This window comes from Sminthopsis crassicaudata, chromosome 1 (genome assembly GCF_048593235.1).
Source record: "Sminthopsis crassicaudata isolate SCR6 chromosome 1, ASM4859323v1, whole genome shotgun sequence".
Taxonomy (NCBI): Eukaryota; Metazoa; Chordata; class Mammalia; order Dasyuromorphia; family Dasyuridae; genus Sminthopsis; species Sminthopsis crassicaudata.
Genome location: NC_133617.1, coordinates 72,150,964 through 72,178,304, shown reverse-complemented (window position 1 = coordinate 72,178,304; position 27,341 = coordinate 72,150,964). Strand labels below are relative to the sequence as shown.

The 27,341-nt window shown below is 45.0% G+C and overlaps 4 protein-coding genes across 20 annotated transcripts in view; 3 read left to right on the top strand and 1 right to left on the bottom strand.

Annotated features, from left to right (window-relative positions):
• Nucleotides 1–4,353, top strand: part of DNM2 (dynamin 2) — a 73,393-nt gene extending 69,040 nt beyond the window's left edge. For 8 of the 15 annotated variants that reach the window (XM_074311920.1, XM_074311911.1, XM_074311898.1 and 5 more), the window contains 2 exons: nt 419–670; nt 1,269–2,828. In XM_074311920.1, the coding sequence (XP_074168021.1) occupies nt 419–670; nt 1,269–1,338 (322 nt within the window). In that variant the 3' untranslated portion in view covers nt 1,339–2,828. Of the gene's footprint in view, nt 1–418; nt 671–1,268; nt 2,829–3,691 lie in introns of those variants that run through there. The other 7 variants (XM_074311929.1, XM_074311881.1, XM_074311871.1 and 4 more) reach the window with 2 other exon arrangements.
• TMED1 (transmembrane p24 trafficking protein 1) lies at nt 4,022–7,000 on the bottom strand. The gene is made up of 4 exons (XM_074312052.1): nt 6,806–7,000; nt 6,342–6,439; nt 5,932–6,121; nt 4,022–5,381 (listed from the first exon to the last, which is right to left on the bottom strand). Exons 1-4 carry the CDS (start codon nt 6,998–7,000, stop codon nt 5,163–5,165), a joined length of 702 nt encoding a protein of 233 aa, XP_074168153.1. The 3' UTR covers nt 4,022–5,162.
• C1H19orf38 (chromosome 1 C19orf38 homolog) lies at nt 6,939–19,148 on the top strand. Of its 2 annotated transcripts, XM_074312042.1 has the most exons (9): nt 6,939–7,139; nt 10,035–10,094; nt 10,690–10,992; nt 11,330–11,368; nt 11,836–11,928; nt 12,289–12,316; nt 13,089–13,132; nt 13,608–13,645; nt 17,997–19,148. In XM_074312042.1, the coding sequence occupies exons 2-9, from the start codon at nt 10,064–10,066 to the stop codon at nt 18,138–18,140; spliced, it is 720 nt and encodes a 239-aa protein (XP_074168143.1). In that variant the 5' UTR covers nt 6,939–7,139; nt 10,035–10,063; the 3' UTR covers nt 18,141–19,148. The 2 variants fall into 2 exon arrangements, with proteins under 2 accessions (XP_074168143.1, XP_074168147.1); XM_074312046.1 differs by lacking the exons at nt 6,939–7,139; nt 11,330–11,368 and having other exon boundaries at nt 9,952–10,094.
• Nucleotides 19,149–20,143: 995 nt separating this feature from the next.
• Nucleotides 20,144–27,341, top strand: part of CARM1 (coactivator associated arginine methyltransferase 1) — a 49,005-nt gene continuing 41,807 nt past the window's right edge. For both annotated transcript variants that reach the window (XM_074311943.1, XM_074311937.1), the window contains exon 1: nt 20,144–20,381. In XM_074311943.1, coding sequence (XP_074168044.1) covers nt 20,159–20,381 — 223 coding nt within the window. In that variant the 5' untranslated portion in view covers nt 20,144–20,158. The remainder of the gene's footprint in view (nt 20,382–27,341) is intronic.

Sequence of the window (27,341 nt, the reverse complement as noted above, 5' to 3'; positions counted from 1 at the left end):
TTCAGTATAAGAGTATATCACATCATATGTATAGAATGACATAGGTGTTCATGCTTGTTTCAGAAAATATGACTTAACAGTATTCCACAAGAGTTGGCTGACCAAGTAGTCAGCCTTAGGAAGGCTATAGAAAGCTGGATTGAATGACCTCTGAATTTCCTTTTCAGTCTTAAATTTTTTGATTCCAGTTAGGATCCAATAGCTTATGAAAGCTGAAGAGAGTTGTCTAGGATCCCCAGTCCTGAGGCAGTTGAGGGCAGACCACCATTGTCCAGCAAACAATTTAGCTGCTTCAGTGTCATTGGCAGGTGCAAGTTGAGTGCAGGAAATAGACTTAATCTGTTCTAGGGAGGCTGAGGCGGGACCTGGCTTCTCTACAACTCTAGGTCCAATCTCTGTTCTCTGTCTTCTCTTGCAGTCCCACACCTCAACATCGACCTCCTGCCAGTGTGCCTCCCCCAGGAAGGCCCCCTGCAGTCAGGGGTCCTACCCCAGGTCCACCTCTGATCCCTGTACCTGTAGGAGTTGCTGCCTCCTTTGTGGCTCCCCCTATTCCCTCTCGGCCTGGACCTCAGAATGTCTTCTCTAACAACGATCCCTTTTCAGCCCCACCTCAGATCCCATCTCGGCCAGCACGCATTCCGCCTGGCATCCCCCCTGGTGTGCCCAGGTAAGATTTATCCTAAACCCCTGCCCATTCCCTTTCCCTTTGCTCCTTGCCAGGGACAGTGCTGAATCTGTTGATAGCCTTGTCTTTAGTCTTTTGAGATAGTGGGTCCCTCATTCATATGGCATTGAGAAAGTAACCCTGGCAATGCCAGTGTGTGGCTGCTAGCGTTCCCAATCCTATCCCCTCAGGACCTACTGTACACAGACATCTCTCTCAGCAGGGGACTTGTTGGCTGTGGGAGCCAGCAGTCTTAAGTCAGTTGGTTAGTTGGTTGCTGTTCCTTAAAGTAGAATTCTCATCTGATTCCTGGGGGGTGGGGTGGGGAGAGGAGCAGTGCAGGGTTGAGAGGTCTGGCTTAGAGGTAGCTCTCTTGTCCATGAAAGGGTGCTCTTGGGCTCCCAGCCAAATTATTGGCCTTCAAACCCTTCCCAGCTTCTGTAGGCATTTGGATTCTGACACGGTCTGAGAGGGTTGTGGGGAGACTGGAGATTCTCGGCTAGGCCAGCAGCCCGGTAGCCCATGCTGTTCTCATCCTTGTTGGCTTGCCTTCCCCATCCTCACCGGGTTCTCTTCCCATCTGTTTCTATTTTCTTTACAGCAGAAGACCCCCCGCCGCACCGAACCGGCCAACCATTATCCGCCCGGCCGAACCATCATTGCTAGATTAACCCTGGGTTCTAGAGAAAGCCCATGTACTCAGTGGGGTGTGGCCACCAGACCATCAGGGTACTATTGTGGGTGGGGTTTCTATACACTGCCGGCTCTGAGGGACACCCAAGGTTGTAGAAAGCAAATGTGGGCTCTGGACCCTGAGGCCTCCTTCCCTTCCCTCCTTTCTCCCTTAGTCCCTGACAGCCAGGCCTGAGGCCATGCTTGCCAGGCAGGGATCATCTGAACTTGTAGCCCGTGGGCCTGGTGGTACATACTTGCGCTCCTTGGCCATTCCAGTACAGATGTAGACAGCAGCCGGAGAGGCGCTGACAGGCCAGGGATGCAGCTCTGCAGGCTCCCAAGGCACTCGCACTTAACCTCTGGAACTGAGCAGTCCTGGGGAATCTAGAATGGAATTGGGGTCTTGCACTTTGTAAATGAGTTCTGGGATTTGACTTGGGATAGACAGATGGGGACTGATGTAGTGGCCTGTCAGTTCAGCCCATCAACCCTAGGCACTGTTTATGTATAAATGATATACGAATGGGGAAAGGAGGGACCGACTCATGAGCCTTGGGCTTTGGGCACAGCAAGAGCCTGTATTTCTGTGTCTGTGGCCCTTTGAGTGATGTGTGATTAAACCAAATGTAAGTTGGAGACCAGGTGACCTGCTGCATCCTTTGTACATTGACCCAGCAAGGTCAGGGCGTTTCTAAGTCACCTCATTTGAGGGGAGTCCTGCTGGCCAGTTAGTACAAAGTCTTGGCCCCACCCCACTTCAGGACCCAAATGGGTCTCATGTTCATCACCCTAGGAGCTCAGTGACAGTGAATCGGGGCATGGCACCAACGGGTGAAGCGGCAAGTACTAAGGCCTAGCCTGGGGTTATCAGATGTACCTAGTCAGAAAGTAGCTAGCCCAGTATAAGGAAGGGGAAGAAAGCAGAGTGACCAGTCTTGGTCGTCGTTGATCTCTCCACTGCCCGCTCCTTTACACTCCCAGGCATTGGTGTATTTGCACGCCTCCAGCTGTATATACTCCTTCTGGAAGCCAGACTTTAAAAAGTCAAGCCCCATAATACTACAATACTGTTAAGCTTCCAGAGATGTATCTCCAGCCTTTAAACCACCCTAAACCCAGAGTTGCCTTAAACCCCTACTGTGGGGATGGGGACCCACTGAGGTGCATAACTCACTATTGGGAAAGTGGTCTTCCTTTGCCCCAACTCTCCCCCCCCCCCCAAGAGGAAAAGGAAAAAAACCAGGCCAGGGAGCACTTGGATCAGGGACCATGTCTGCCTGAGGGACTGCCCAGGGCTCAAGAGTTGATGATATTGGCCTGGCTGGCAGACTGTCTGCCAGACTTAGACCCTTTGTGGGAAATGGGCTCCAGCTCTAGTCATGCTGGCACCTATGTGGGACTTAACTTGTTCCTTCACTCAATTTGACCAGTGTAAGTGCCTCTGCTCTGTACCCTATTAATAAACTAAAATAAAGGGAAGAAGCTACTGGTGGCTGGTGTCTGTCTCCTCCTGTCTTTGCTTGGGAGTAAAGGGGATGGGAATCTGCTTCTTGGGGCTCCGCCTACTGTCCCAGATCCTTGCTCAACCCTGCTGCTGACCCTGCTCCTCTTGAGAGCTTCAGTTCAGTGGAAGTACTGGGAACTTCAGAATTAGCTACCATTACCCCATCCATCTTTTTTAAGTGACTGCTTTTCCCCAGAACTTCCTCTTCCCACCCTCATCTTCAGGCATGAGCCTCCCCTACCCTTTAAGAAGGTGGAGCTGCTTCAATAGGCAATTTAGTCCGAGCTCTTTAGATTAGATAAAATACAGAGAAACTGCTTGTATCTTCTTAAAGACTTGGGGTCTTTAAACTGGTTCTGTAGTTTCCTACCAGAGTACTGAAGGAAAGAATGGCAAGATGATGTTAGGAATAGCTCTCCTGTGGGCCCAAAGCCAGCCAACTAAATAAATCAAAGCTAAAAATATGCCATAGAGGAGGATTAGGTCCTACTGCCTGCAGAATGTCTACCTCTCCGAAGGCCAGAGGTTTCCCCCTAGTATAGAGCAAAGCTCCCATTGGAGCTTTGAATTGGAGAGGTAGTACTCCCCAAGAGGAAAATGATTCTGGCAGAAGCCCAAGCTTCTGGTCAGAACTCTTCAATCCTCTGCCTTAGAGGCATTTGTAAAGCTCGCCCTAAGATCTGACTCCCTGGGAGAGGTAGAGTTGTCCCACTCTACTAGACCTACCCCTATACTTGGCACCCCAGTGAGGGCAGTCACCTGGTGATTTGACCATTCCACCATTCTTCAGCCTTCTCTCCACAACAACATTAAACTTATTGTTTCTATTTCTCTCTTGTGCTCAGGCGACCACCTCCTTCTGCTCCTTCCCGGCCCTTCTTCTGAATTTCGTCTGGTTGAGAGACATCCATCTCCACAGGCGCCAGCCTGCTGCCTTTGCCCAGGGCATTGCCCTGTGGGCCTTGGGAGCTGAGGGGGCATTTTCCCATTCAGGCTAGGCCTGAGCTCCCTACAGTGGCACCTTGGAGAGTTGGCTTTCACTCCTGCTGGTCATATTGCTCTAGGCCAAAACTTAATAGCCTCGTTTCCAGATAGCCTGGTTTTCAGGGACACAGGCCCCGGGTACAATCAACTTGTTCCCCCAGCCTAGGCCCCAGTTACCACACACTCCACAATTCCAAGAGTAATTTATTAAACCAGAGCTGGTACTTTGTTCCATGTGGCTCAGGAGTCACCCCTTTCTACCCTTGGCTAACAGCTTTCTGCCCAGTAAGGGTACTGCCCTTGTTCCCTTGGCCAGCTGAGTCCCAAGAGCCTTCATTTGATTTGAAGTGGGTCAAGTCCTCTGCTTGGGGACGCAGCCACACTGGTGCTGTTAGAACTTTATGTAGGCAATGAGCCAAAGCCTTCCCCCTGCCCCATCCTGCAGCCCCCTGCTGCAGGCAGCACCAGGCTGGGGGAGAACAACCCATCCTGTCTCCAATAAACTGACAGTCCTGGGCAAGCATATGATAGTGTCTGAGTTTCATTAAAAGTTCTTGGTGAGGTACGAGGGGATTGCCCTCACCTGTTCCCACTTCATCTCTTAGTTTCTGTTGGGGACTGGGAAGCTACTCCCCACAGAGCTAATTTTGTGTCTGAGCAGCTGGCATGGGGGGGGGGGGACCTGAAATAACGAGAGTAGAGGAAAGGTCACATGGCCATTCTGGAAGGGGACTCAGTCTTGAGTCTAGAGGATGACTTAGGGAACACCCAGAAAGGCCAGAGAGGAATAGGGTGAGATGGGGAGGGGATGCCCCAGGATGGACAATACTTAAGGCACCTGGGGGGAGGAGGGGATAACCCATGCTCTCTGGGCAGCTTTGGAACAAAAGATTTCACCCCATCGTTCCCTCTTTGCTTTCTTCAGTAATGGAGCCAGCAGCCTCTCATCTACACCTCTGATAAGGCACAGTCCCATACTGCACCACCTAGCTGCACTCCCACCATCCCAACTGTTCTCTGCTCAGACCTCTTTGTCTCAGCTTAGGTTTGGGGTGTCCTAAGCTCCAGAGAACAAAAGAAGCTCCTAAGAAGTCTGACATAAGTGCCTGTTACATCAAGATCCCCTCTATGTCCTTGACAAAAAGGAGGGATCAGTGCCCCAGGCTTCTCCTGACCCTTTCTTGGTCAATTTTAAATTGCTTCCCCCAAGGAAGTCCAGTTGTTCCTCAACCCAGGGCTATGAATAGACCCTGGGCAGGAGAGAGAGACTCCCTCCAGCCCACTCCACCCCCCCCCCCCACTCCCTCCCACAGCTCTCCTCTCCAGGGAGAGTTATGTGCGCACAGCTCTCTTGTCCTGGAAGAGGCCTTTGAGCGTGCACACTTGGAGAACAGCCACCAAGAGCAGCAGCCCTACATTAACAGCAGACCAGAAGTTAACTCTCTCCAAGTTGCCCTCCTGCAGGTTACGGTCTCGAGCCTCAAAAGCCCTCAACAGAGTCAGCACTTGGATACTGCGCTCCAGCCTTGTCTTCATCATCTCAATGGATTCCTGTGGGAAAGTAAAGAAAAAGCAAATTCCTCAGACAAATTGGTCAAAATGGTCCCTGAAACTCAGACTGCCCCACACTTCTAGAGCGCAGCCCACCCAGGCCTAACATCTGCCCAAGTCCCACAGATTGGGCAGGGAATTCCTTTTAAGGGAAGACCAAGTAAGAGAATGTGTCCAGGCAAAGGCCATCTCAGCCCAGTTGGACCCAGATTTCTCAATGAAACCAAAGCAGTCCTAGGCAGTGAGGATCGAGGACGTTTAGTGGTGCAGTAGAAGCCAAGTAAGTCAAAATTTTGATCCCACTTCCTAGCCAAAAGGCCTTGTGCAAGCTGCTATATCTCTGACTTTATTTTCTCACATTTAAAAATAAACTAATATCTGCACTATTTCATTGTGTCACAAAGGAAACGTTTGGTAAACTTCAAAATACCATCTCAATATAAACCCTTAGTAGCATTTCTTTTTTATTCCAGAACTGCTCTGTAGGGGCCAAAAGAGGCCTGAGGAGGGAGATCAGATACTGGGCTGGGGGAAGGAATCCAGCTCCCACCTTAATGTCCTCAATCTTAATGTCAAGCATTTCTTCAGGCTCCACCACGTCGGCCCAACCATCACCATCACTATCCTCCTCATCTTGTAGACTGTCAAATATGAGCTCAAAGAAGACTAGCTTCTCTGAAATGGTGCTGAAGGAGTTGTCAAAGCACAGCTTGTAGTCTCCCAACTCCGTGGGCTCCACCCTGGAGACGAGACGGGAATGAGCAGCTTCTCGTGGGGGATAGGGTGACCTGCCCAATCACCCCATTCTGCCAAGGAGATGCCCCTGCAGCCCTGGCAGCGAGCAGTGGGTAACCTGAGGCCAGGTCACGCTTAGCAGATGTAACCAAACCCCTCTAAGTAGGGCAGTCAGGCTGGGAGGTAAAGGGGAGACAACGAGGGGCCGCGAGAAGGCGTACTCACGTGTGCACCCCGTCCGACTTGCGGTACTCACTAACCAGCAGCACCCCCCGAGGGCTTTCCAAGGAGAAGTCCACATCTAACCCCGCTCCTCCGATGACCTGGGGGTAGAGGCCAAACAGGGCCTTGAATGCAGGTAAGGCTATCCCAGCTCTCTACTCAGCCAGGGGCCGGGGGCTAGCAGGGCGCTCCCCATCAGCCCCCGTCCTTCAGAGGCACTTTTTTCTAACCCCGCCCTTTAAATCTCAGGCTCTGAGACCCCCACACACACACACACCTCCTGTCCTAGCCCCGCCCCTTCTAGAGATGCCTGGTTCTGGCCCCGCCCCCTTACTCATCAGGGCTCCAAACTATGAACCGCCCCTAGCGGACCAAAACTCTGGCTCCGCCCACAAAGGGTCCCCAGTCCCGCCCAAACTCCCCTCCCCCCTTCCTTCAGGTTCCCCAACCCCCACCCGCGCCCCTACCTGGTACTCGGCCTCCAGACTGGCGTTAGCTGGTGCGGGCTGGTAGAAACACTGCTTACGGCCAGCGGGCAGCAAAAACGTGAACTCGCCGTCCTGAGGTGGGGGAGCCCGGGAGCCTGTCCCGGCCACCAGCGGCATCAGCCATGCCGCCAGGAGTAGGGCCAGGGCCGCCCTTGCCGCCATCATCCGGGTCATCCGGCAGTGTGAGGAAGGGACGCGGCCCCTTTAAGGCTTGGCTCCGCAGCCCTGCAGTCTCTCTGCCCGGTTGGCGCCCACGCCTGCCGGTCGGGCGAGGAATCCCGCCCCTGCAGCCCATCGCTGGGATTGGAAAGAGGCAATGCTCCCCCTTCGTTTCCTTCCTCTCTGAAAGCAGTGTCTCCGCGGGGTCTCGGGGGAACTAAACCAGCGCTCCAGCTGGGCCGTCCCTCGCAGGCAGTCTTTGAGACAGCTAAGGCCAGGCTAGAAGGAGGGGCCGAAGGTCCTTACGAGGCAGCCCCGCCGCCGTTTCCCAAAATGCCCCGAGCGGGAAGCCGTTGGCAGTTAGGAGGCTTCCCCGCCTCTTCGCGGGGTCTGGCTGGACGTGGGGTGGTGTGGGGCTCTCGCGGCCCTCCCTTCCCGGGGAGGGGCCTGACCGCACCCTCGCCTGCGACCTCTGTTCTTTCCTACTTCTGGGTGTAGTTTCTGGGTGGCCCCGCACCAACGTTCCCCCTCCTTCCACCATTGAGGAAACTGGGAGGTCCAATGCCGTGCTTTAGGCCGCGGTGGAGAGGGCGGACCCGGCGAAGAATAGCTATGTCTCTCCAGTTCCAAATTCTCTTCTTCCCCTTCTCTCTTACCCATCAAGAAAGCCAAATTCTGTTACATGCAAAACAGATTTCTGCATTAGCCACGTCCATCCCCCAAAAAAGTCGAGAAAAAGGAAAAGTGGCTTCAATTCACAGCGCTCGGTTCTCCACCTGAAAGTGGAAGCATCCCGAGTTCTCTGGAATTGTGCTAGTCACTGTGTTAATCAGTTACTAAGCCTTTCCGAGCTGATTATCCTTACATAGCCTTACTGTGCACATTGTTCTTTGCCATCGGCTCCCACAGGTCTTTCCAGATTCCCCGAAGTCTCGGGGCACTTGGAGCCTGTTTTATATCATGAACCAAAGATTTAATATCTGTGGGGTGATGATTACTTCACCCCGTTTCTTCATCTGTAAAATGGGATTAATAATTGCACTAACGGGGTGGCTGTGACAAGAGTACTTTGCATCTGATAAAACACTTAACTAAATGGGACTTACTTAGTCAAGGATGAGGGACTGTCCATAGTAGAATAAAACAAAATTGTATGTAAAAGGAGCAATTCAGGCAAATCATAATAACTGACACATTAAGTTCCCGGGGAAATTTTGCAGAGGGAAACCACCTTCAGATGGGAAAATTGATTTCTTGGAGGAAGTAGCTTCAGAGTTGGGACTTGAAGAGAGAAGGATTTCAGCAAGTTGAGATGAAAGAGTGACTTGCAGGCATGGAGGATCAGCTTACCATGCAATTCATCTATTGATATGGCAAGGGAAGATGAACAATTGTGTGTAAAGGGGAGTAATAATTACTCATACTCAGAGATTTATAAAAAAATTTTTTTTAATAACCAAAGGATATTATCCCTATCTTAAAGATGAGGAACAAAATCATAAAGGTTTTTACACAGCAAACACTGGAAACAAGATTCAAACTTCGATCTCCTGACACTTAAAAACAGTTCTTTCTACTATATAGCACTTAATATAAAACTGAAAGGAAAAGGAGATTACAAAAGGCTTTAATTACCAAGTTAAGCATACTCATGCTTTCCTGCCCTTCAGCCCTGGCAAGTTCTAGTGTGTTGAAGATGAGCCCCAGATCCATAAATCCAACTTCAACCTATAATCTTAATCTTGTACTGTGAGACAGGGTATGTCAAATATCCTTAGGCTTAAGGAGTTTACAATATGGTTTGGAAAACGAACTAATGCCCAATAAACAATTAGAAAAAGGATTAGATTTAGACTTATCAGTCTCACATTCCTTGATATAGCAACTAGTTTATATTTCATGCATTTATGATAATAAAATGAGCAAGGGTGGAGGGAAGTTATACTTGTTACTCTTTTTTTTTCTTTGCCCATCATTGACTTTTATTTTTAATGGCTTTATTTTCAAATTATATGCAAAGATAGTTTTCAACATTCACCCTTGCAAAACCTTGTGTTCCACATTTTTCTCTCTCCCCATTTCCCTCCCCTAGACAGCAAGTAATCCAATATAGGTTAATATGTGCAATTCTTCTAAACATATTTCCACATATGCTGCACAAGAAAAATGAGATCAAAAAGGGAAAAAAAAAAGGTAAAATACTATGTTGTGATCCATATTCAGTTCCTATAGTCCTCTTTCTGTATACAAAAGCTCTCTCCATCATAAGTCTATTGAAATTGTATGGTTGCTCCTCTTACTATGTGCATTCTCACTGACATATCCATCCATATCTTTTCCAAAATGTAATCCCAAACTAGACCTTTGAATTAAAAAAGAATACTGAGAGAGATACAAGCAAACAAATTATTGGTATGGCAGGGAAAAGAAATTTCTATTGCAGAACAGTTAAAGGACTGAGATTAGTAGTTTTTTCCCCGATTAATAAGATTCTCCCTAAAGTTGAAAACATCCCCAGTTTGGGGGCAGCTAGGTGGCTCAGTGGATAGAGCACCAGCCTTGAATTCAGGAGGACCAGAGTTCAAATCTAATCTCAGACACTTAACACTTCCTAGCTCTGTGACTCTGGGTAACCCCTGGCCTCAAGAAAACAAAAACAAAAACAAAAACAAAAAAAAAAAACCAGCCCCAATTCAATAGTCAAGATTTTTATTCCAAATTTTAACATTCTAAGGTTTTTACTTAAGAATATGGGTTGTCAAGGACCGAAGTGACCTCCTTTTCCACTTTCCACTGCCTTTAAAAGCAAAAAAAAAAACAAAAAAAAACTGTTCTCAAATTTGTAAAAATCTGTAGAATTCAACTGAAAATATGGAACTTAGCTTCTTTGGTTTGACATACTATTTGTAAAAGGGGAGGGCAAAACATCGATTCCCTTTCAGCTCAAGAGTGTGCAATTTCCTCTCTAGATGAGGAAACTGCCCTCGTAAACTCTTTTCTTCTTGCCTCACAAGGTTGTGAGCATTTGGTTTGGTGTGTCTCTCTTCAGCCAGAATTATAACTGAACTCATTGAAGAGATGCCCTGGAAAGTCCTCTTTTTTGTAACCGGTAAGTTTCTTTACCTGATGACACCTTAGGAATCAGAAATCACTTCCTAATTTGCAGAACAGACTATCTGGGAACCTTTAGTAATGTTTGCCAGAACTGAAGAAAAGGAGTCTGGTTTGTACTGATTTCTTAGGTTGTAATAACAATTTCAGGATCCTAACCCCAGGAATATGTGCTGTGTAATCTGTTCTGAAAGACATAGGATGATGTTGTATCCAAGCCTTTGGTTTTGCTTTTGAGAGAATGAGTGTAACCCATGAACCCCTGAAAGATAATCCTGGAAGATTCCTGTCTGGAGGGTGTCCAGGGCATTCTCTGAAGGAAGCTGAGGGAGGAAATGTATTGTCATTCTAGGGAAGAACTTATTATCCCTTCTGGGGCAGACCTGCCTAGGTTGGTCATAGATTTAGAGTAAAAGAGAAGTTAGAAGCCATCTAATACCATTTTACAGATTAGGTTTGGTGAAGTGTGGTGACTTACCCTAGAGCCCATATGAGTGCTGACATTTGAACCCAAATCCAGCAGACATCCCCATGAATTCTCCCCACTGAATTCAATCCACACTCAAAATTCCTTTGTGTACTTTGTTTTTCAGGCTCTTTGGCAATACCAGCTCCTTCCATTTCTCAGACCCCTCCATACCCTAGCAAACCAGGGGATCCCATCCACCTTCAGTGTATGGCCCCCCCTGGCTTCCAGAAAGTTGAATTCTCACTGTTCCAAGAAGATGGGGTGGTCCAGACACTGCAGGCACAAGAGGCCCAGCAGGGAGTGGTTTTCACAGTGGCCAATGTTAGTGAAGGCCTTACAGCACAGTACCAATGTCAATACAGTGTGATGGGGGAGATTGCCAAGCAATTCTCAGACTTCAGCAAACCAGTGAATGTGACCTTTCCAGGTAAGGGCCAGCTTGCTTTTTGACACTTTGTATCATGTGAGATGGTTCCAGTCCCTTCTGGTTGCTCATTCTTCCAGCTCCTTGTGGGTTGGTCCCATTTCATCTATCCTACTCCACAATCTCTTGTTATGTTCTTTACTTCCTGGATAATTTACGTAGTGATCTTCCAAGGTTGGAAGATGATGTGTTAGAGTTCACAACTTAACATGCAACAGTAGCTAGCTACAAAACTGTCAAAAAGTATCCTGTGTTATACTCTGAACATATAGTGGAATCATGGAAGAAGTCAGCTCCATGTCCCAGGAAAATTGCTCACTCTCTGATTTTTCTTTTCCAGTTTATGGGCTGCCAACTACAACTCTTCCAACTGCTCCAGGTAGAGTAAATCTTCTGGGAAAGAAAGGCAAAGAGGGAGGGAGAGCTGGAATGGCTCTGTGTTGCCTTTCTATTCCCAGAACTAATTTCTCAAAGGCAGGCAGGTCTGTTCTGGGGATATCTTCGAGTGTCACAAGGGCACCAACACAGAAGTGAGGTAAAAAAATTGTTGGTCCTTTCTATAAGAAATTACACTAAGTAGAGAACACTGAGTAAATCCTTTGTAGAAACCACTTATGGGAGTCACACTCTAGTACTCCTGGTCAGTTGATCACCTCCAAAGCCTTCGAGAAGCATGGTGCTCTGCATCTTGTAATATGGTAAAATAAGAGTCTAAGCTAGTTTTCTGGTGTTCCCAATCCAGCAAGCCTATCCTTTGTGAGGAGGCACCTTAAGCACCTCTTTCCCTTTCATTTCTATTGTTTCTCTCTCCTTGACCTGTCCAAACTCAATATTTCTATTTTCTAGTGCCCTCTTGGATCTTACCATTGTCCCTGAGTCTGGCTGGAGCATTAATCCTCATTGTGATGCTGGTTGTGGCCATTCTAAAGATTAGACAAGGTACATGGATTTTTTTATCTGAACAACAGAAAAAATGACTATTAAGGAATTCATGTATTTCCAAGTCCTTTAAATTATTCAGGAAGAGGGGGAGAGTTTTTCCTACTTAGGATTTTCCCAAAGCCTCAGTTTCCTAGAGAATACGTTTCTTGTGAGGATCCCTGGCCCACTTCTATTATATAAAACATATGCCTGATTTCATTTCCCTCAGTGAAACAAGAAAGTCAGATTAGGTTAGGACCTGGAAATGCCAGGTTTGATTCTGGAATTGTCAAGTTTTTAAAGAATCGCTCTTTGCAATATAAACTTATTGGTGAAACAATCTAATACTTCGTTATTTGTTGTTTTTATTTTTGCCAGTTAAAGTCAAAAACCTTCAGAAAAAAAGGTGAGGTGGGTCCAGGAGAACTTCTGGGAGCATGTGATGGAGGAAACATCAGTTTCCATAACTTTTTGTCCTGGGGTAGAATAATGAGGATAGAATCAGAGCATTTTTAGAAAATAATTGGTTCAGGTAATGTGAATGAAGAAGGTAGGAGTGGCTTCCTTCAGAGTCCATGAAGACTCCCACTTGGATCCTACACTAAGACAACCCACTTGGGATGGAAGGTAACTGTGTCATGGAGACAATCCTTGTTATATTGTTCAGATTCCAAGTGGGAAGTGGGTTCTTAAAGAGTTCTTAGGGAGCCTAAGATTTAAACTTTTCTCTTGATTTCTCGTTTTCCTATTTGGGGGAAAAAAAAAAAAAAGGAAAGTCCCTTTTAGTATTGGGACATATGATCTTTTCCCTTCCTGGCTCATATTAACCAAGTTCTTTTACATGTAAGGTGTTGCTTAACTATTCAAAGTAAATACTCATTTGTGGCTTATACTATTAGCATCATTTTTTTAGAGCTACACCTTATATTTATTTGCCAATTTGATTTTACAAATGCTATTTAACAAACATTTAAGCAGCAATTATATGTTTAAAGGAATATATTATGATGAAAGATATAGAAAGATCAATAAGATAAAGTTGCTTTATACCTTCAAACTGCACCAAGATTTTTGGGGTGCTCTATAGTGTTTAAAATCTGTACAAACAATAGTAATGCCTAAAGTGCTTTTCAAGACCATTTAGATCAGAGGAATAGTTTTTATTCTTTCATTTGCAGAGAGCAAGAATCCTGCTGGACAAAGATAAACTATACTACTTCAGGTACATATGTTCCCTGGCTCAAAGTTGAGTAATGTAGTCTCCATAGTCTGTCTCTTCCTGTACCACTTGTCTTAGACAACCATCTCTTCTGAGGTCATTAATTAGCCCAGTTTTGGAACTGCCCATTAGGAGCAGTAGAGTACAAGACATTAGCTCACCCTCACTTTTGAAGTCTAAAGTCTCTATTTGTAGCTAACTTCACTGCAGTGGCTACACAATCAATGACAAGGGGAAAGTATGGAAGACTACCATGAAGATATAAGGAGACAAAGTAACATCTAATTCCTTATATTTGAGAAAGTTGTATTCCTAGGTTTCCCTTTTTCCTCTAAAGAAGAGTTTGCCCTCTCTTGTGGTAGAGAAGCAGCATCTTAGTCATGTGATTCATGCTAGACTATATAGGGTTTGGGTGGATGAGAATTTTTTTTTTTATAATAATGCTATATGCCTGTCTTTTGTTCTTCTCCCATTACAGATATGTCTTTTGATAACTCCCTGTTCTCCATTTCAATGGTGAGTGGTTCAATTCTTAAGATACAACTTATAGATACCTACCAGATTCTTGGGCCAGCTAAATGTATGGAGTTTCAGGTTTCAAGTCAGAAAGATCTTCCTGAGTTCAAATTTGGCTCCAGACACTTACTAGTTGTGAGACCCTGGGTAAATCACTTAACTCTGACTACTTTAGTTCCTCATCGGTTAAATGAGCTGGAGAAGGAAATGGCAAACCCATTCCAATACCTTATCAGACAAACAAACAAACAAACAAACAAACCCAAATGGAGTCAACAGAGAGTCATACATGATTGAACAAGCAACAAGCAATCAAGATTCTAGGGAATGAATATATCTTGAGGTATATTGGCATAGTCCTTTGCCTGTTAAGTGGGACATAATATATATATAGTGAGTGATAAGCAACAAATTGTTCAGTTTTCCAGTGTCCAGAATCAAATTATTTTTAAAAAATGCAAAAAGAACCTGAGTTCTGACAATATGAAAATCAAATTTTCCTTTAGTTTTACTAGAAAGAAGGCTATGTCAAGAGCATGCACTAGTAATTACACTGGGATCTCTGACCTAATCATATACTTTACCTAACCAAAAAGAAATGATATCAGTTTTTTGGTAACCACTCATCTAGGTCCCAGTCAAAAGAGTGAGACATCTTTTAATGAGGCAGCTACCATAGTAACAGAGTCATGCATAATTCTTGTTATCCCTGAGACTTTAAGAGCCTATTCTGAGTAGTGTTTCAGCAGGATTGAAAGTAGTGATTCAAGAAGTCACTCTTGCTCTAAGACACACTACCCAGAATCATGAAGCCTAATTATTTCTGGGTTTTTGCCTTCAAATGGGTAAAGAGTTGGGTAAAAGATGCTGCATCCCTTTTTAAATTGGCTTGATATTTCCAAGCCCCTTTTCATTCATCTCCCTTTTACCTTTGCAAATATGACCAGTCCCAAGATGCTGAGATGTTCTCACTGGCCTCAGGCCCAACCATAAATGTTGTATTTGAATAGCTCCCTGGAGATTCTGTTTCTGATGGCTTCTAGAAAGCATTATTGCCTGGCTTCTATGGCATAGTCTATTCCTAAGCAGCATTTTGACTGCATACTGATAGTAATGATAAATAAGATGGAGAATTTAGAAGACAGACAATTAATTGATTGAATGAGAACCTCTCTCACTTATCTGCCGCTCATAAACTAAATGAAAACCTTATTTCAAGTAATTTGCCCCTTTGATAGTTACAACCAACTCATAGGATCAAAAGTTATTAAGGGAGATCTTCATTAAGCAAATATTTTATTCAAAGATATGTGATTTGGACTAAGAATACAAAGATAAGCCTAGGCCTCTGCCCTGAAGTGGGTTATTTTATTATCTAATGGGGGAAGTCAGGCATGTAGGAGTTTGACAATAATGCAAAACAGAAGGAGGTCAATATATAAGAGAAGTAGAAGCAAAGTGATGGAAAAATCATAGAAGGTTGGGTGTAGGAGGGTCAAGAAGATTTGAAAGAGTAGCTAACATTGGAGCTGGGTCATTAAAACTATTATTTTAGTAGGGCAAAATTGGTGGGAGTGTGAGGTAGGAAATGGCATTAGCCAAGCAAATTAAAAAGATGATGGGAGGTGCCTATGGTTCTGATGAGTGCCAGTTTGGTGAAATGGAAGAAAGGAAGGTAAGATGGAGCTGCAAAAGGAAGCTGGAGCTGGATTGTTCAGGATCTTGAATGCAAGACCAAGAAAGTTTGAATTATCCCATAAACATTGGGAAGCCCCAAAATATCTGGGAGCCCTGGAGCAATAACATCATATGCATTAGCAAGATTTTTCTGGGAACCTGTTGTCTAATAATAATAATAATAACAACAGCTAACATTTATGTGGTGTCTAGAATGTGCCAGGAATTGTCCTAAGTGCACTTACAAAATTAACTCATTTGATCATCACAACAACCCTAAGAAGTAGGTGCTCTTATTATCCCCATTTTACAGATAAAGAAACTGAGGCAAACAGAGTTTAAGTCACCTGCCCAAGGACACACACACTAGAAAAGATCTGAGCTTGGATTTGAATGCAGATCTTCTTGAATCTATGTTAGGCAATCTATTCCCTACACCTCCTAACTGTCCAAAGGGGAGCAGTGGGTGGATATTGTAGTGGTTCACCAAGATGTAATGGAGGTAGAGATTGCACTGGCGAGTCATGGGGATGAGAGAGATCAGAATGAAGAATAAGATTTCTGAATGTAGAGGAGTAAGAGAGGTAAAGAGTCAAGTATCAAACAAGAATTACTGAGAGATTGGTATTTCCATTAGCATAAATAGAAAAGGGCAGGAAAAAAAAACAAACTTCAAAGGGAGAATTAGTTTACTGTAGGAAATCTATGTGAAAAGGGCCTGATAATGGTTTGAAATGTGGATTTGAAGCTCAGGAAACTAGATTATTGCCTTCATGAAATTGGTTAATGGTTGAAATTTAGAACTAAAATTGAAATTTTTGTTAGTTGAAATTTTTTTACATTCCTAAGCAAGTACAACTTCTTCCCCAAATACAAGTTATTTTGAACAAGATAAATATACCATCCTACCCAATGGACATTTTTGAGCCTTTCATTGAATGCTATACTGTAAAAGAGAACCTAAAATGATAGCGTCAAAACTGTTTCAATATGGTTTTAAATACCTCCTCAGTTTTAGGTTGGCACAAAAAGAACAGGGTGGCCATGGAGATGAAGTGGGTTTTCAGGAGGAAGAAAAATCTAGAGGATAGAATCCATGCCATAAGACAAGCAATATGGTATAGTAGATAGAGCTGGACTCTGAACTCAGTCAAGAGACTTGAGTTTTTATCCCACCAGAGAGTCATGAATGGGTTACAACCTTCCAGCTTGTTTCCTCATCAGTAAAATAGAGATAATAAAACTTGTCCACCTTACAGGACTATGGAGGAATATACTATATCTGCAAATTATTGTAGTTATTGAAAAAATATATTTAGCCTAGAGATGAGAAGATTTAATAAGAAGTTATAGGGCTGTTAAGGGAAAGCAGATCAGACTTTTTTTTTTTGGCCCTTGGAGTGCAGACCTGGAAGCTGCCTAGAAATTTCAGAAATGTTTTGATTCATTGTAACGAAATACTTGCTAACAATTAGAACTAGTCCTCTTCTACCCATGATTCCCCCTCACTTCAAGTAGATATTTGATGAGTACTTATCAAGAATGTTACAAAAGGGATTCCTACTGATGTAGAATGTGACTAGATGATTTCAAAGTTCCCATACTATTCTGGAAAGTACACCTGATAACCCAGAGATGACAAAGCACACATTAGAAGAGCACACATTGAGAAAGGTTCATAAGATACCAACTTGTTAATAGTTTTTAGAGATCTTTTAGTCCATTTTCAAGATAAAGAGACTAAGTTATATAGGAATTAAGTCACTTGTTCATAATCACATAGTGGCAGTGGTTTAATATAATGTCCTAGTTAGCTTTCTGGAGGTCTTGGGACTAATCTTCATTTTAACAGAATAATCATGAGAATAGTCAGGGATAATTCTTTATTATCTCCTTCACAGTCTGTCTCCTTCACCTGTGACTTGGCTAGCTTTCTGGAGGCCTTCTAGAATGGGTCTTGGTTTTAGTGGAGGAAGCAGGAGAGCCACCATGACGGTCTCTGTCTTGAAATCTCTCTCTGGCTCAATTTGTTCCTAGTTTATATGCTCTATTACCATTATATCATTACAGTATATTGAGTATAAACTAATCATTATATCACCAGGGAACCATTATTTGTTGTAAGATTAAATCAGTCATACTGAACTAGAGAACTCACATGCTAAACTAGATAGCCATTTCTTATCAATATCACTGAATTAACACCTTGTTTAAATAAATCATACTGAGCTTTAAGTATATTTCTCCAAAGTCCCTGCCCTTTACAATTTAATAATATTTAGCATTTGTTTATAGTTTGCATAATTACCTCACAAACATTATTTTACCTTCACAGCAACTCTAGGAGATAGGTATTATTGTTATGTCACTCTCTAATAAGAGTCTGAGACAAAATTCTTACTCAAGTCTTCCTAGTTTCAAGTCTACCCACTCTATCCATTGGGCCACATAGCTGCTGATTTGAATCTATATCTACCAAATCTAAATCTCATGCTATTTCTGCTAAATGACACTGGAAAAGAAGGGGAAATGAGCATGATTTGGGCAGAGTATCAAAGTGTAGGGCAAAATAAGACTTTTGGAACTGAGGACTAGTGAAAGAATGAAAAAGTAGAGAAGCACTCCTAGTTCTGTATCCTAGAAATCATTTGATTATTTTCTTTTATTTAAAAAGAAAATGCCCCCAGAAGACATGGAAACCCATGGCATTTTCACCAGTTCAACTCTGACTGCAGAACCCTTTGTGCCGAGAAAGAGGCCCACATCTACTTCTACTCCTGAGTTACCTGAATTCAGCACCTTCAGGTCCTTCGAATGAACCTATTCCCTGGCTTCAGAACCACTGTACTCAGGAAGAGGTCTACATCCACTTCTACTCCTAGATTCCTTGAATTTAACACCTTCAGGGTCTTTAATTGAACCTGTCCTTTGCTGTGAGACTTATGAGGCTGCATTTTTCCTTTTCCCTTTTGCATTCTTCCCCTGAGCTGGCTTCTGAAGAAATCAGGGAAGTCTGGCTCCTATTTTTGACTTACTGACTCTTCATCTCTTGGCGGAAGGTGTGGGTTATGTATAACCACAAGCTCTCAGGAGATAAACTCATGTCCTGAATCAGATTTTCATTGTCCCAACTGAAATATCTTTTCTGGGGCTCAATTAGCAATCGCCTGTTATGTTCAAGTTCAGAGAGGTTAGAATTCTTCCTAAAAAGAGCATGTCATGCCATCTTGAACCCCTGCATGCAACAATTTCATGTAAGAAAACTAAGCCTTAGGCCTTTAAGAGACCAGGCTAGGTAGGATTCCACCAGTTGTGTATACTGAGAGTCAGCCACTGGAGGGTGTCCTTTGTATCTGGGCCCCAGCAAAGAAGAAAACAGAAGCCAGAATCAGGGGCAGCTGTCTCCTGTGTGTGGAAGCAGAGAAAGCTGGAGAAGCTCTTCCAGGGAAGAGCACCGGCCATTAACTCTTCTGTCCTTGTGCAACGGGTCCCTTCTGAGCAGAGCTGGACACTGAAACAAAAGCTTCCCTCTGGAGACATCCTCTCTTGTCCTCACTATAAGCTTTTGAATTACTACATTCACCACTAATGTTTTCCCACCTTCAGTGATGTAATGCAGCCGGCCCCAATTGGTGACAAATGTACCTGCCAGACTGGGTTCTAAGAGTGCTTGATCCAAGTTTCTGTTCTTTTGTGTGTTCGCCCCTTTGAAAACTACCTACTTGAGGGGGCAAGATTGTCTGAAGTTATTAACAACCAGCATTGAGACATTTGTAGGGAACAAAGTGTGGATTCTTATTAAAGCTGGCTGGATTTCTGTTATTAACCTTTTAGCTTTAGGAGAATTATTCCATAACAAAACATTCTAGGAGATTGAGGTTGAAATGAATGCCTGGGACATGAGGCGGACTGGATACCCCCTCTGTCCCCAGCCCTCTTAGGAATAGGAGTAAGAACCATCTCCATTTTTCTTACCCCCTGTACTTGGCAGGAAGGAGTCTTTCGCCTCAGAACTGGAAAAGGAGGATGGGGGAGGGGGGCAGGTAGTGATGATAAAAATAGGTGGCTCCGGTTCTTCGTCCAGGGGGTCAGTTTTTCTTTTTCTTTATTCTGTAGCCCAGTTCGTTACTAGGCCAAAGGCCAGGGGGCTCAGGTCCGAAGGAGAGGATTCCAGCAGTGGGGCAGGCTTGGCTCGGGGCTTGAGTTTTGCACAGGTGGGCGGGCACAGCTGGCGGTGGGCGTCTACTGAGACTGAAGGACAAAGCTTCAGGCCAGGGAATGAGATTTGGGGCTGAGCCGCGGCCGAGGGAGCCACGTGAAGGGTATTGCTTGCAGGGCTCTGGGGCTGGCTGGCAGGGGTACTCTGCTATATTCACCCTCGGGGAAGTCGGGTGGTGGCGGTTGCAGAGCTTGGGCAGTTAGTTGCTCGCTCGCCCGGTCGCAGCGCCACTTCTCAAAGCGCGCACTCGCCAGGTCCCGGAGAGAAGGCCGAGTCAGAAGCAGGTGAGGCGAGACGTGGGCCGGCTCGGCCCGGCTCGGCCCAGCCCGGCCCGACTCCGCCTGTGACATGGGGAGCTCTCACACCCCGGGCCTCGACCAGGGGGCGTGTCTAGCCCGGCTCGCTGTTCCCCTCGCCGCCCCTAGGGGGCACTGTGCGGCGGGGCTCGGGCCGCGGCAGCGCCTGCGAGGCCTCTAGGAGCCGCCAGGGGGCGCTGCACCCCGGCCTCGGCTTCTGTGCTGGCTGCAGCCTGGGCCCGGGCGGCGGCGGCGGCGGCGGCGGCAGCGGCGGCGGAGGAGGTGGCGGCGGCGGCGGCGGGGCCTGGAGCCGGATCTAAGATGGCAGCGGCGGCGGCGGCGGCAGCGGTGGCGGCTGGGGGCTCGGGGCCGGCGGGCGGCGTGGCGGCCGCGGGGCCCGGCGTGGCCGTGTCCGTGTTCCCCGGCGCTCGGCTCCTCACCATCGGGGACGCGAACGGCGAGATCCAGAGACACGCGGAGCAGCAGGCGCTGCGCCTCGAGGTCCGCACCGGGCAGGACGCCGCCTGCATCGCCCTCTACAGCCGTGAGTGCGGCCGGCCCGGGGCCTGGGAGGGTGTCCGGCCGGGCGGGGCAGCGGGAGGGAGGCCTGAAGGGACGCGGCAGACCCGGGCGGCGTGGAGAGGGGGAGGGGAAGCCTGAGGGGCCCGGGAGGGGGCTCGAAGGACACCCCATTGTGGAGCCGGCTCGTCCTCCACACGCCCTGGCGGGGGCGGCCTAAAGGCCTCCACGGAGGGGGAGCCCGACCCCCCTCCCGGCCTCGTGGTGGGAAGTTGGGCCCCTTTGTAGCTTGCCGGCCCCTGCTCCTGGTCCTGCCTTCTAGGGCCCCCCAGCCCGGGCCCTCCTCCCCTGATCGCCTCTCCGATGCCCCCTGAGCCTTCTCTCCGGTCTAAGCATGCCCCGCTCCTTCAGTAGAGCTTACTGACATGGACTCAAGGCCCTGCAGCCCCGTGCCCGGCACAGAGTAGGCGCTTAATAAATGCTGGTTGAGGGCCTGGCTGGCTGTCCTCCGGACTCCCTCCAGGTTATCAGTGGCCATTCCTACATGGCCACTAGAACTGAGCCCGGGACCCCAGATGTGGCCTGTCCCTATCTGACCTTCCTAGAAACCGTTCTTAATTGAAAACCCCCCACCCCCCACAAAAAAAAAATGTGTCTTAGCTTTTCTGCCGGCCTTATCCCACTGCTGGTTCCTGTGGAGCTTGAAGCTCACTGAAACCTCGGGTCCTTTTTACAAAAATTATCCAAACACGCCTCCCTCATCTTCTTGTGAAGTCAACTTTCTGTTACCCAGCTGCCCCTCTTGGGCTGCTAAATTTCATCATATTCGATTGTGTTCAGTGTTGTAGCTTGTCAAAGCCCCCTTTGCATCCTGATCGCCATCCAGCTTCCCCTTTCAGTGTCCATCATCTCCGCAGATGTGGTGAGATGAGGGAGCCAAGGCCAGGCAGTTGGGGGAAATGGTACAGCTGCAGGAGAGTGAGAAAGCAGGAATAGGGGAGAGCTGGGGGAGTTGGTGGGGTGGGAGAGTAGAAGACCAGGCTTTGGGAAGTGAATGAGATGGAGAAGAGTGAGAGCATGTTGGGCAGGAGAGGAGAGGAGGGAAGTGATTATGAGATTTAAGAGGAGGAAAAAAAGGTGGAGTGAGAGGTCTTGGGAAATGTGGGAGAAATGAGAGAAAAGTAACAAGGAGGTATAGGGAAAGCTAAGAAAACAAGTTACAAATGATTGAGGGTGAGCGCTTAAGGGAGCCAGGAATTGTTAGAGAGGGTAGAGTTTAAGGGCCTAGGGAACTGTATGAAGGAAGGTGTGGTTTGGGAGTAAAGGAAGTGTACCAGAAGGAATGCTAAGGATGGATGAGAATGAAATCAGATATTTGAAGAGGAAAAATTGGGGCTTATTAGGAACAGAATGAGTCAGGAAAGCAAGTAAAGGCCTGGTTCAAGGCAAGATTGAGCTTTATGGTTGTGTTAGGATGGGGGTGGTGAGTGAGGTTTCTGAAGAAATAAGTTTCATGAGATGCAGTGTGGCATCTGGGCTGTTAAGAATTGTGATCAAGTGGCAAGTAGTATGGAAGAAATGGATTTTTAGAATAAAAAAATGAAAAATTTATGTCAGACTAAAGTGAAGATTGGAGTTTTAGAACTTAGCAAATATATATTTAGAAAGGAAGGGCTACTGTTTAGAAAGGAGATCTTGTGAAAAGAATAGGCATTGGGGACACTAAGGTGAGTGGGGGAAATATTGCTATGAACTTATATAGGAGATTTAGAAGATTTAAAAAAAATAAAACTCTAATGTATTCTTTGGTGGAAGGAGAATTAGTTTCCTGGATGCAGTTGGTTTCCATTTATTTGTGTTTGTTCAAAGAGCCCGGATTAAGACCCCCAGGAAAATTATTTGAGAATCCTTTCATTTAATGAAAATCTTGAATGTTAGCTCCAAAACTCAGGTCTCTGTGCTTCACTTTTAAGTTTTTATTCTGATCTGCCTTCTGTGGATACTCTTTACCTCTCAAGTTTTTGTTGTATTTCTCTTTCATTCCACATTGCTCTTTTTTTCCCCACCACTTATATTGTGACCCTCTTAGTGAATCATTTGAAGCCTGCTTCCTGCTTGTGGGCTGGAGAACTCAAACATTTCACTTTATTATAGCTAGATTTTTAGAAGTTAAAATTCTAGAGCTACTTTTCTTCTCCAAATTTCCATCTTCTACTGAAATCAACCACTTGACTGTCTCCAGGGTGTAATTTAAAATAATTAAGATATGCTGGGTAGAGGCAGAAGGATATCTGAAGAAAGGGAGGACTTTTAACGAAGTCATTGTAGAATAGGGAATTTGAGGTAGTAGTAAAGGACCCCTTTAGTTCTGTGATCTGTCTCTGCAAGTAGTAAGCTATTTGAGGTTTGGGCCCTTCTCTTATAGCTTCCAGAGAGCTAAATCCATAACATAAGAGGCATTAGTAAATATTCAAGTATCAGTTCCAGTCAAAGAATACTATGACATAAAAGAGAGCAGGCAGAGGTCATGGAATAGTCAGTAATCCATCCAATTTGCCCTAAACTAAGAGTTTATAAAAAGGAAAAATCCTAGTATTCTAGGAGTCCAAGACAACAGAGCTGCCTAAGCAGAATCTCTTCCTTGTCCTCACACTACCCACTCCCTTATTCCCCTTCACCTTATCTCTTCTCCTCTCAAGTCACCAGCTTCTTCCCCTGTTACCAGTCCACTATGTTCTCTGGAATCTCTTATTTTGCTGCAAAGAAATTTCCCTTCATCTTAGCCATCTTTCTGGTTTTCCCTTGTGTTTTTGACTGTCCTCTCCAGTCCTGAATTCACTTTATCTCATGCTCCCCATTTCAGTGGAAAGAATTCCTTGATTCTCACTGCCTTTTAGATACTGCTGTGGTTGTCATCCCTCAGCAGCATTTCCTCAGTTCATCTATCTGGGTATCACAACCCAGATCTGGTTCCTCCACGCTAACCTACTTGTCCTCCCACAGTCAACTAGACTTCTTTACTGATTCCCCTAAAAGGATCCTGGCCTTCTAGTTGGGCAGCCTCCTCAATGGCTATGTTCTATGCCATGATCTAAACTCTGAAGACATATGGATGACCATGGCTTTGATTTCCTCTCCTCTCGAAGTGTTCCATTTTTCTTTCCCCTTAGTTTCTCTATTCCACCTCTTCCTCTTTCCTCAGTCTGTCACCCTTGCGTTAGCCTTAACTTTCTTCCCTTTGAAAATCTGATGAGTTAACCATTTTGAAAAGTTAATTAGTTCAGCTCTGTACTGTCCTCTGCTCTTGATTCTCATACCCTCTTGGCCTATTTCCATCACATCTTGGAAAAAACCCTGGCTTAGTTTACCTTCTTTACTTCTGAAGCACTGCTGAATGCCCCTAGTAGAGTTTGCATCATTGTATCATAAGGACCCAGACTAATGACATGGCAATCCTATATGATCTTCCTAACAGCAGCTGTTCCAGATATTATCTTCTTTAAGCTTTCCTTACCATTCTTTCGCCCTTCCTTTCAACAAAGGACCTATTTTATCCAGAAAAGAGAATTGCAGTGAGTTTATCTTCTCCTCTTCCACATTTCCAAAGTCATTTACATGAGCCCTCCTCTCTTATTTTGCTTCAGAAACTGACAAAGAAGTGACCTTATTTACCAAGGTAGATCCTCGGTATGTTTCCTGATCTTTTCTCCTGTGTCTTCTAGGAACCCATTTGATCATTCCTCTTTCCAATGTTCAGTCTCTCCCTATATGCTCGAAACTTCCTGACTGCTTACAAATATGCCTTTAATCTCCTCTATCCTTAAAAACCCTTCACTTGACCCAAGCATCTCCTGAGGGTTAGGATCTTAAATCCTCATTTTCATAGTCAAATTCCTAGGGAAAAACTGTCTTTTTATCTTTTTCCTCTTTTCAGCCCTTTGCAGTATGGTTTCAGACCCTACTACTCAACTGAAAATGTCTTCTCTATGCAATCTTTTAATTGCTAAATCTAATGGCCTTTTCTCAGTTCTCATCCTTCTTGACTTCTCTGTAGTATTTGATACTTTTTCACCACTCTTGTCTCCTAGATACCCTTTCCTTAGATTTTCATAACACTGTTCTTACCTGGTTTTCCTACTTGTCTCACTATTTCTTGTTAGTCTCCTTTGCAATATCATCCTTCCCGACCCATCTTCCTTTCACCCAGCTCCTTAGACTGTAAGTTTCCTGGGCTCTTTCCTCTTTTCTATACCCTGTTGGTTAATAATCTTAGCTTCCATAAGATCACTTATCTTTGCAACTATATCCTTAGATTTATACAGTCCTGATCTCCTAAGCCCCATTCTCATATGACCAGAATTACCTATTAGACATCTTTCCTGCTTGCCCTTTAGGCATCTCAAACTTGACATATCTAGAATGGAATTCATCATTTTCACTTACTTCTCAAAACTTATATTTCTGTTAAGAGCATCATCATCCTTCCAGTCACTTAGATTTGTAATCTTAAGAGTTACCTTCAACTCTTCCTAACTTCTTCCTAACCCTTCCCTCTTCTCATCCCCCCATCCCCAGTGTCAAATCAGTGGCCAAGTCTGATGCTGACCACAAAGGAATTGGCTCTTTTTCCTTGTAGAGATCGAGGACTATTGCTTTGAAATGCTTCAATGCAAAGATCCAGAGTTCTGTAGAGAGCTGGAGCTCTAGAATTTAATTTCTACCTAGACCTAGTCCAGAGGAAAAACCACTTCAAAGGAAGTAGAGGTTTCTTATCAACAATCCTAATCAAAAGTAGGGAGAAAGTATAATAGTTTTCTCTTTAAGTATCTTGACTTCAAAATCTCCTAAATTAAATTTTGGGCAAAAAGCTTTGGCAGAGCAGCATTTTCAAGAGCCACCCACATTTCCTTCAATCCTGAGTATCTTTAGGGGTGAACAGAATGTGGATAGCTTGATGATAGTTTTTTTTTGGGGGGGTGTGATGGGTTTTAAATGACCTTGGTTACAGTGCCAGCTCTTACTCCCCTGGGTGATCTTGGGCAGGTTGTTTAACTTGCCTTCTCAGCTATCCAATGAGAATGTTGGGTAGATGGTCTCGAAGAACCCTTGCCTTTCTAAATCCTGTTGACTCCTTGCATTCAAGCCCATGGTGGATGCTGAGAGAAGGATGAATATTTGTTAGCATGCCCAAATGAGGCTCTCCATTTCTTTGGGTAGCTACATAGGGTCTTGTTTTATGAAGGGCTTACTCTGCCAGATGCCATGGGGAATCCAACCTCTGGCCTCAAGGAACTGAAATTGTCCTGGGCCTATCAGAGTCTGAACCTACCAGGAAATAGCTTTTATTTAACAACCTAACCTATTAGGTTGTAGATAGACTTGCATCATTTTTTGGAACCCAAATCCTTCATGGTTTTTTATTTAAAAAATCAGATATGACATTTTGCTTGGTTGTTGTCCTTCATTCTTGAAAAGGACCAACATGACATCATTATATTAGAGTCAAGTTAGTGTCCAACTGTCTGATCAGATCAGTATGAGCTCAGAATGCTCTGCCACAGGTCAGACACAAGTAGTCCCTTTGAAGCACAGAAGCACAGCATCTTCTTTAATGAGGGTCCACCATGCTGTGCGGTCTTGTGCCAGTGTCAACAAACAGTGTCATGCAAGTCTAAACTTTTAGTGTCTTTAAGGAGATACAGAGGGAAAAAATATAGATGATATTTTTGTGCATTTATACTGTGTGGTATAGATGTCACACAGAAAGTAGAACCAATAATAGTAGATGGAAGTTCTAAGAGACAATTTTAGACTTGATGTCCCAAGAAGGTTCCAAACATGAGAACTCTCCACAAACAGGTTGGCCTGCCTTGAAAGACAATGGTTTCCTTCTCTTTAGAAGTTTTCATTCAAGCCCAGAGACTGGATGACCCCTTATCAGTGAGCATTCTTTTCTACTCTGTATTGAAGGTAGTTTGGTCTGATCTCTTTCACTTCAAGCCCCTCCTTCTTCTGCAGCCTGACTTCAAAGGGAGTGAAGACTGGGGAAGGGGGCATTGGATTTGGTGATGATGAGGTCATTAGTGACCTCAAGAGCAGTTTTAGCAAAGTGACTAGAAGCCACATTACAAGGAATTAGGGAGAGAATAGATAAGAAAATAGTCTTCAGGTGGCAGACTTTTTTCATTTGCTGCTACAAAAGTTTGTTGAAAGCTGGTAACTAGAGGACAGCAGTATCAAAAGAATGCAGTTTTTTTCAGCCAAGATAAGAGAGACCTAATCCTGTTTTAAGGAGCTAGTGTAAGAGGTTGAGGATGTTGGAGAGAAGAAAGAGTAAGGGACAGAACTCACTGGCTTCCAGACCAGAGGAGAGATGGTTGGATACGTGTGGAAAAGAATCTAAAAGGGGGTGCAATAAAGAAGTCAGCTCTTCAAAAAAAGGAGGAAGCTGATGTTTAGAGGCTTCAGGAGGTGATGGGGGAAGGGAGGAGAAGTTTGGAAGAGTTATGGGAAATGATAGGGGATTATTGATAAAGGAGTGAAGGCATTCCTGAGGGTCCTGCTGAAATTATTCTCATTTCCTGGGCTGACTGTATCTGAATTTCAAGATTTTTGCTAATGAGTGAATGCTATGGGATTATTTATTTCTCTTTCCATGATTTTTGTGGCATTTGCTGCTTGCTATTCCCAAGGATGGGAGTGGGTGGGGAAGTTGAGTCTTTTGAAGTTACTCTGTTGCTTTGTGAATACAGGGAGGCTACTGCTTCCTGTGGTTTGTACAACCTGGTTAACTGAAAATATCTTTAGGTATAACAGTTTCCCTGAGCTCAGAAAGTTCAGTTCAGTCACTACTTCAAATGATTCAGCTAGACTGGTCAATAGCATTTTCTCAGGATAGAGGTTTCTTTGTACTATTCTTCTCTGCATTTAGTCTCAGAACATGCTGTTCTGTGATCTCTTGGTGATCCAAGTGAGTAAGTTTGTG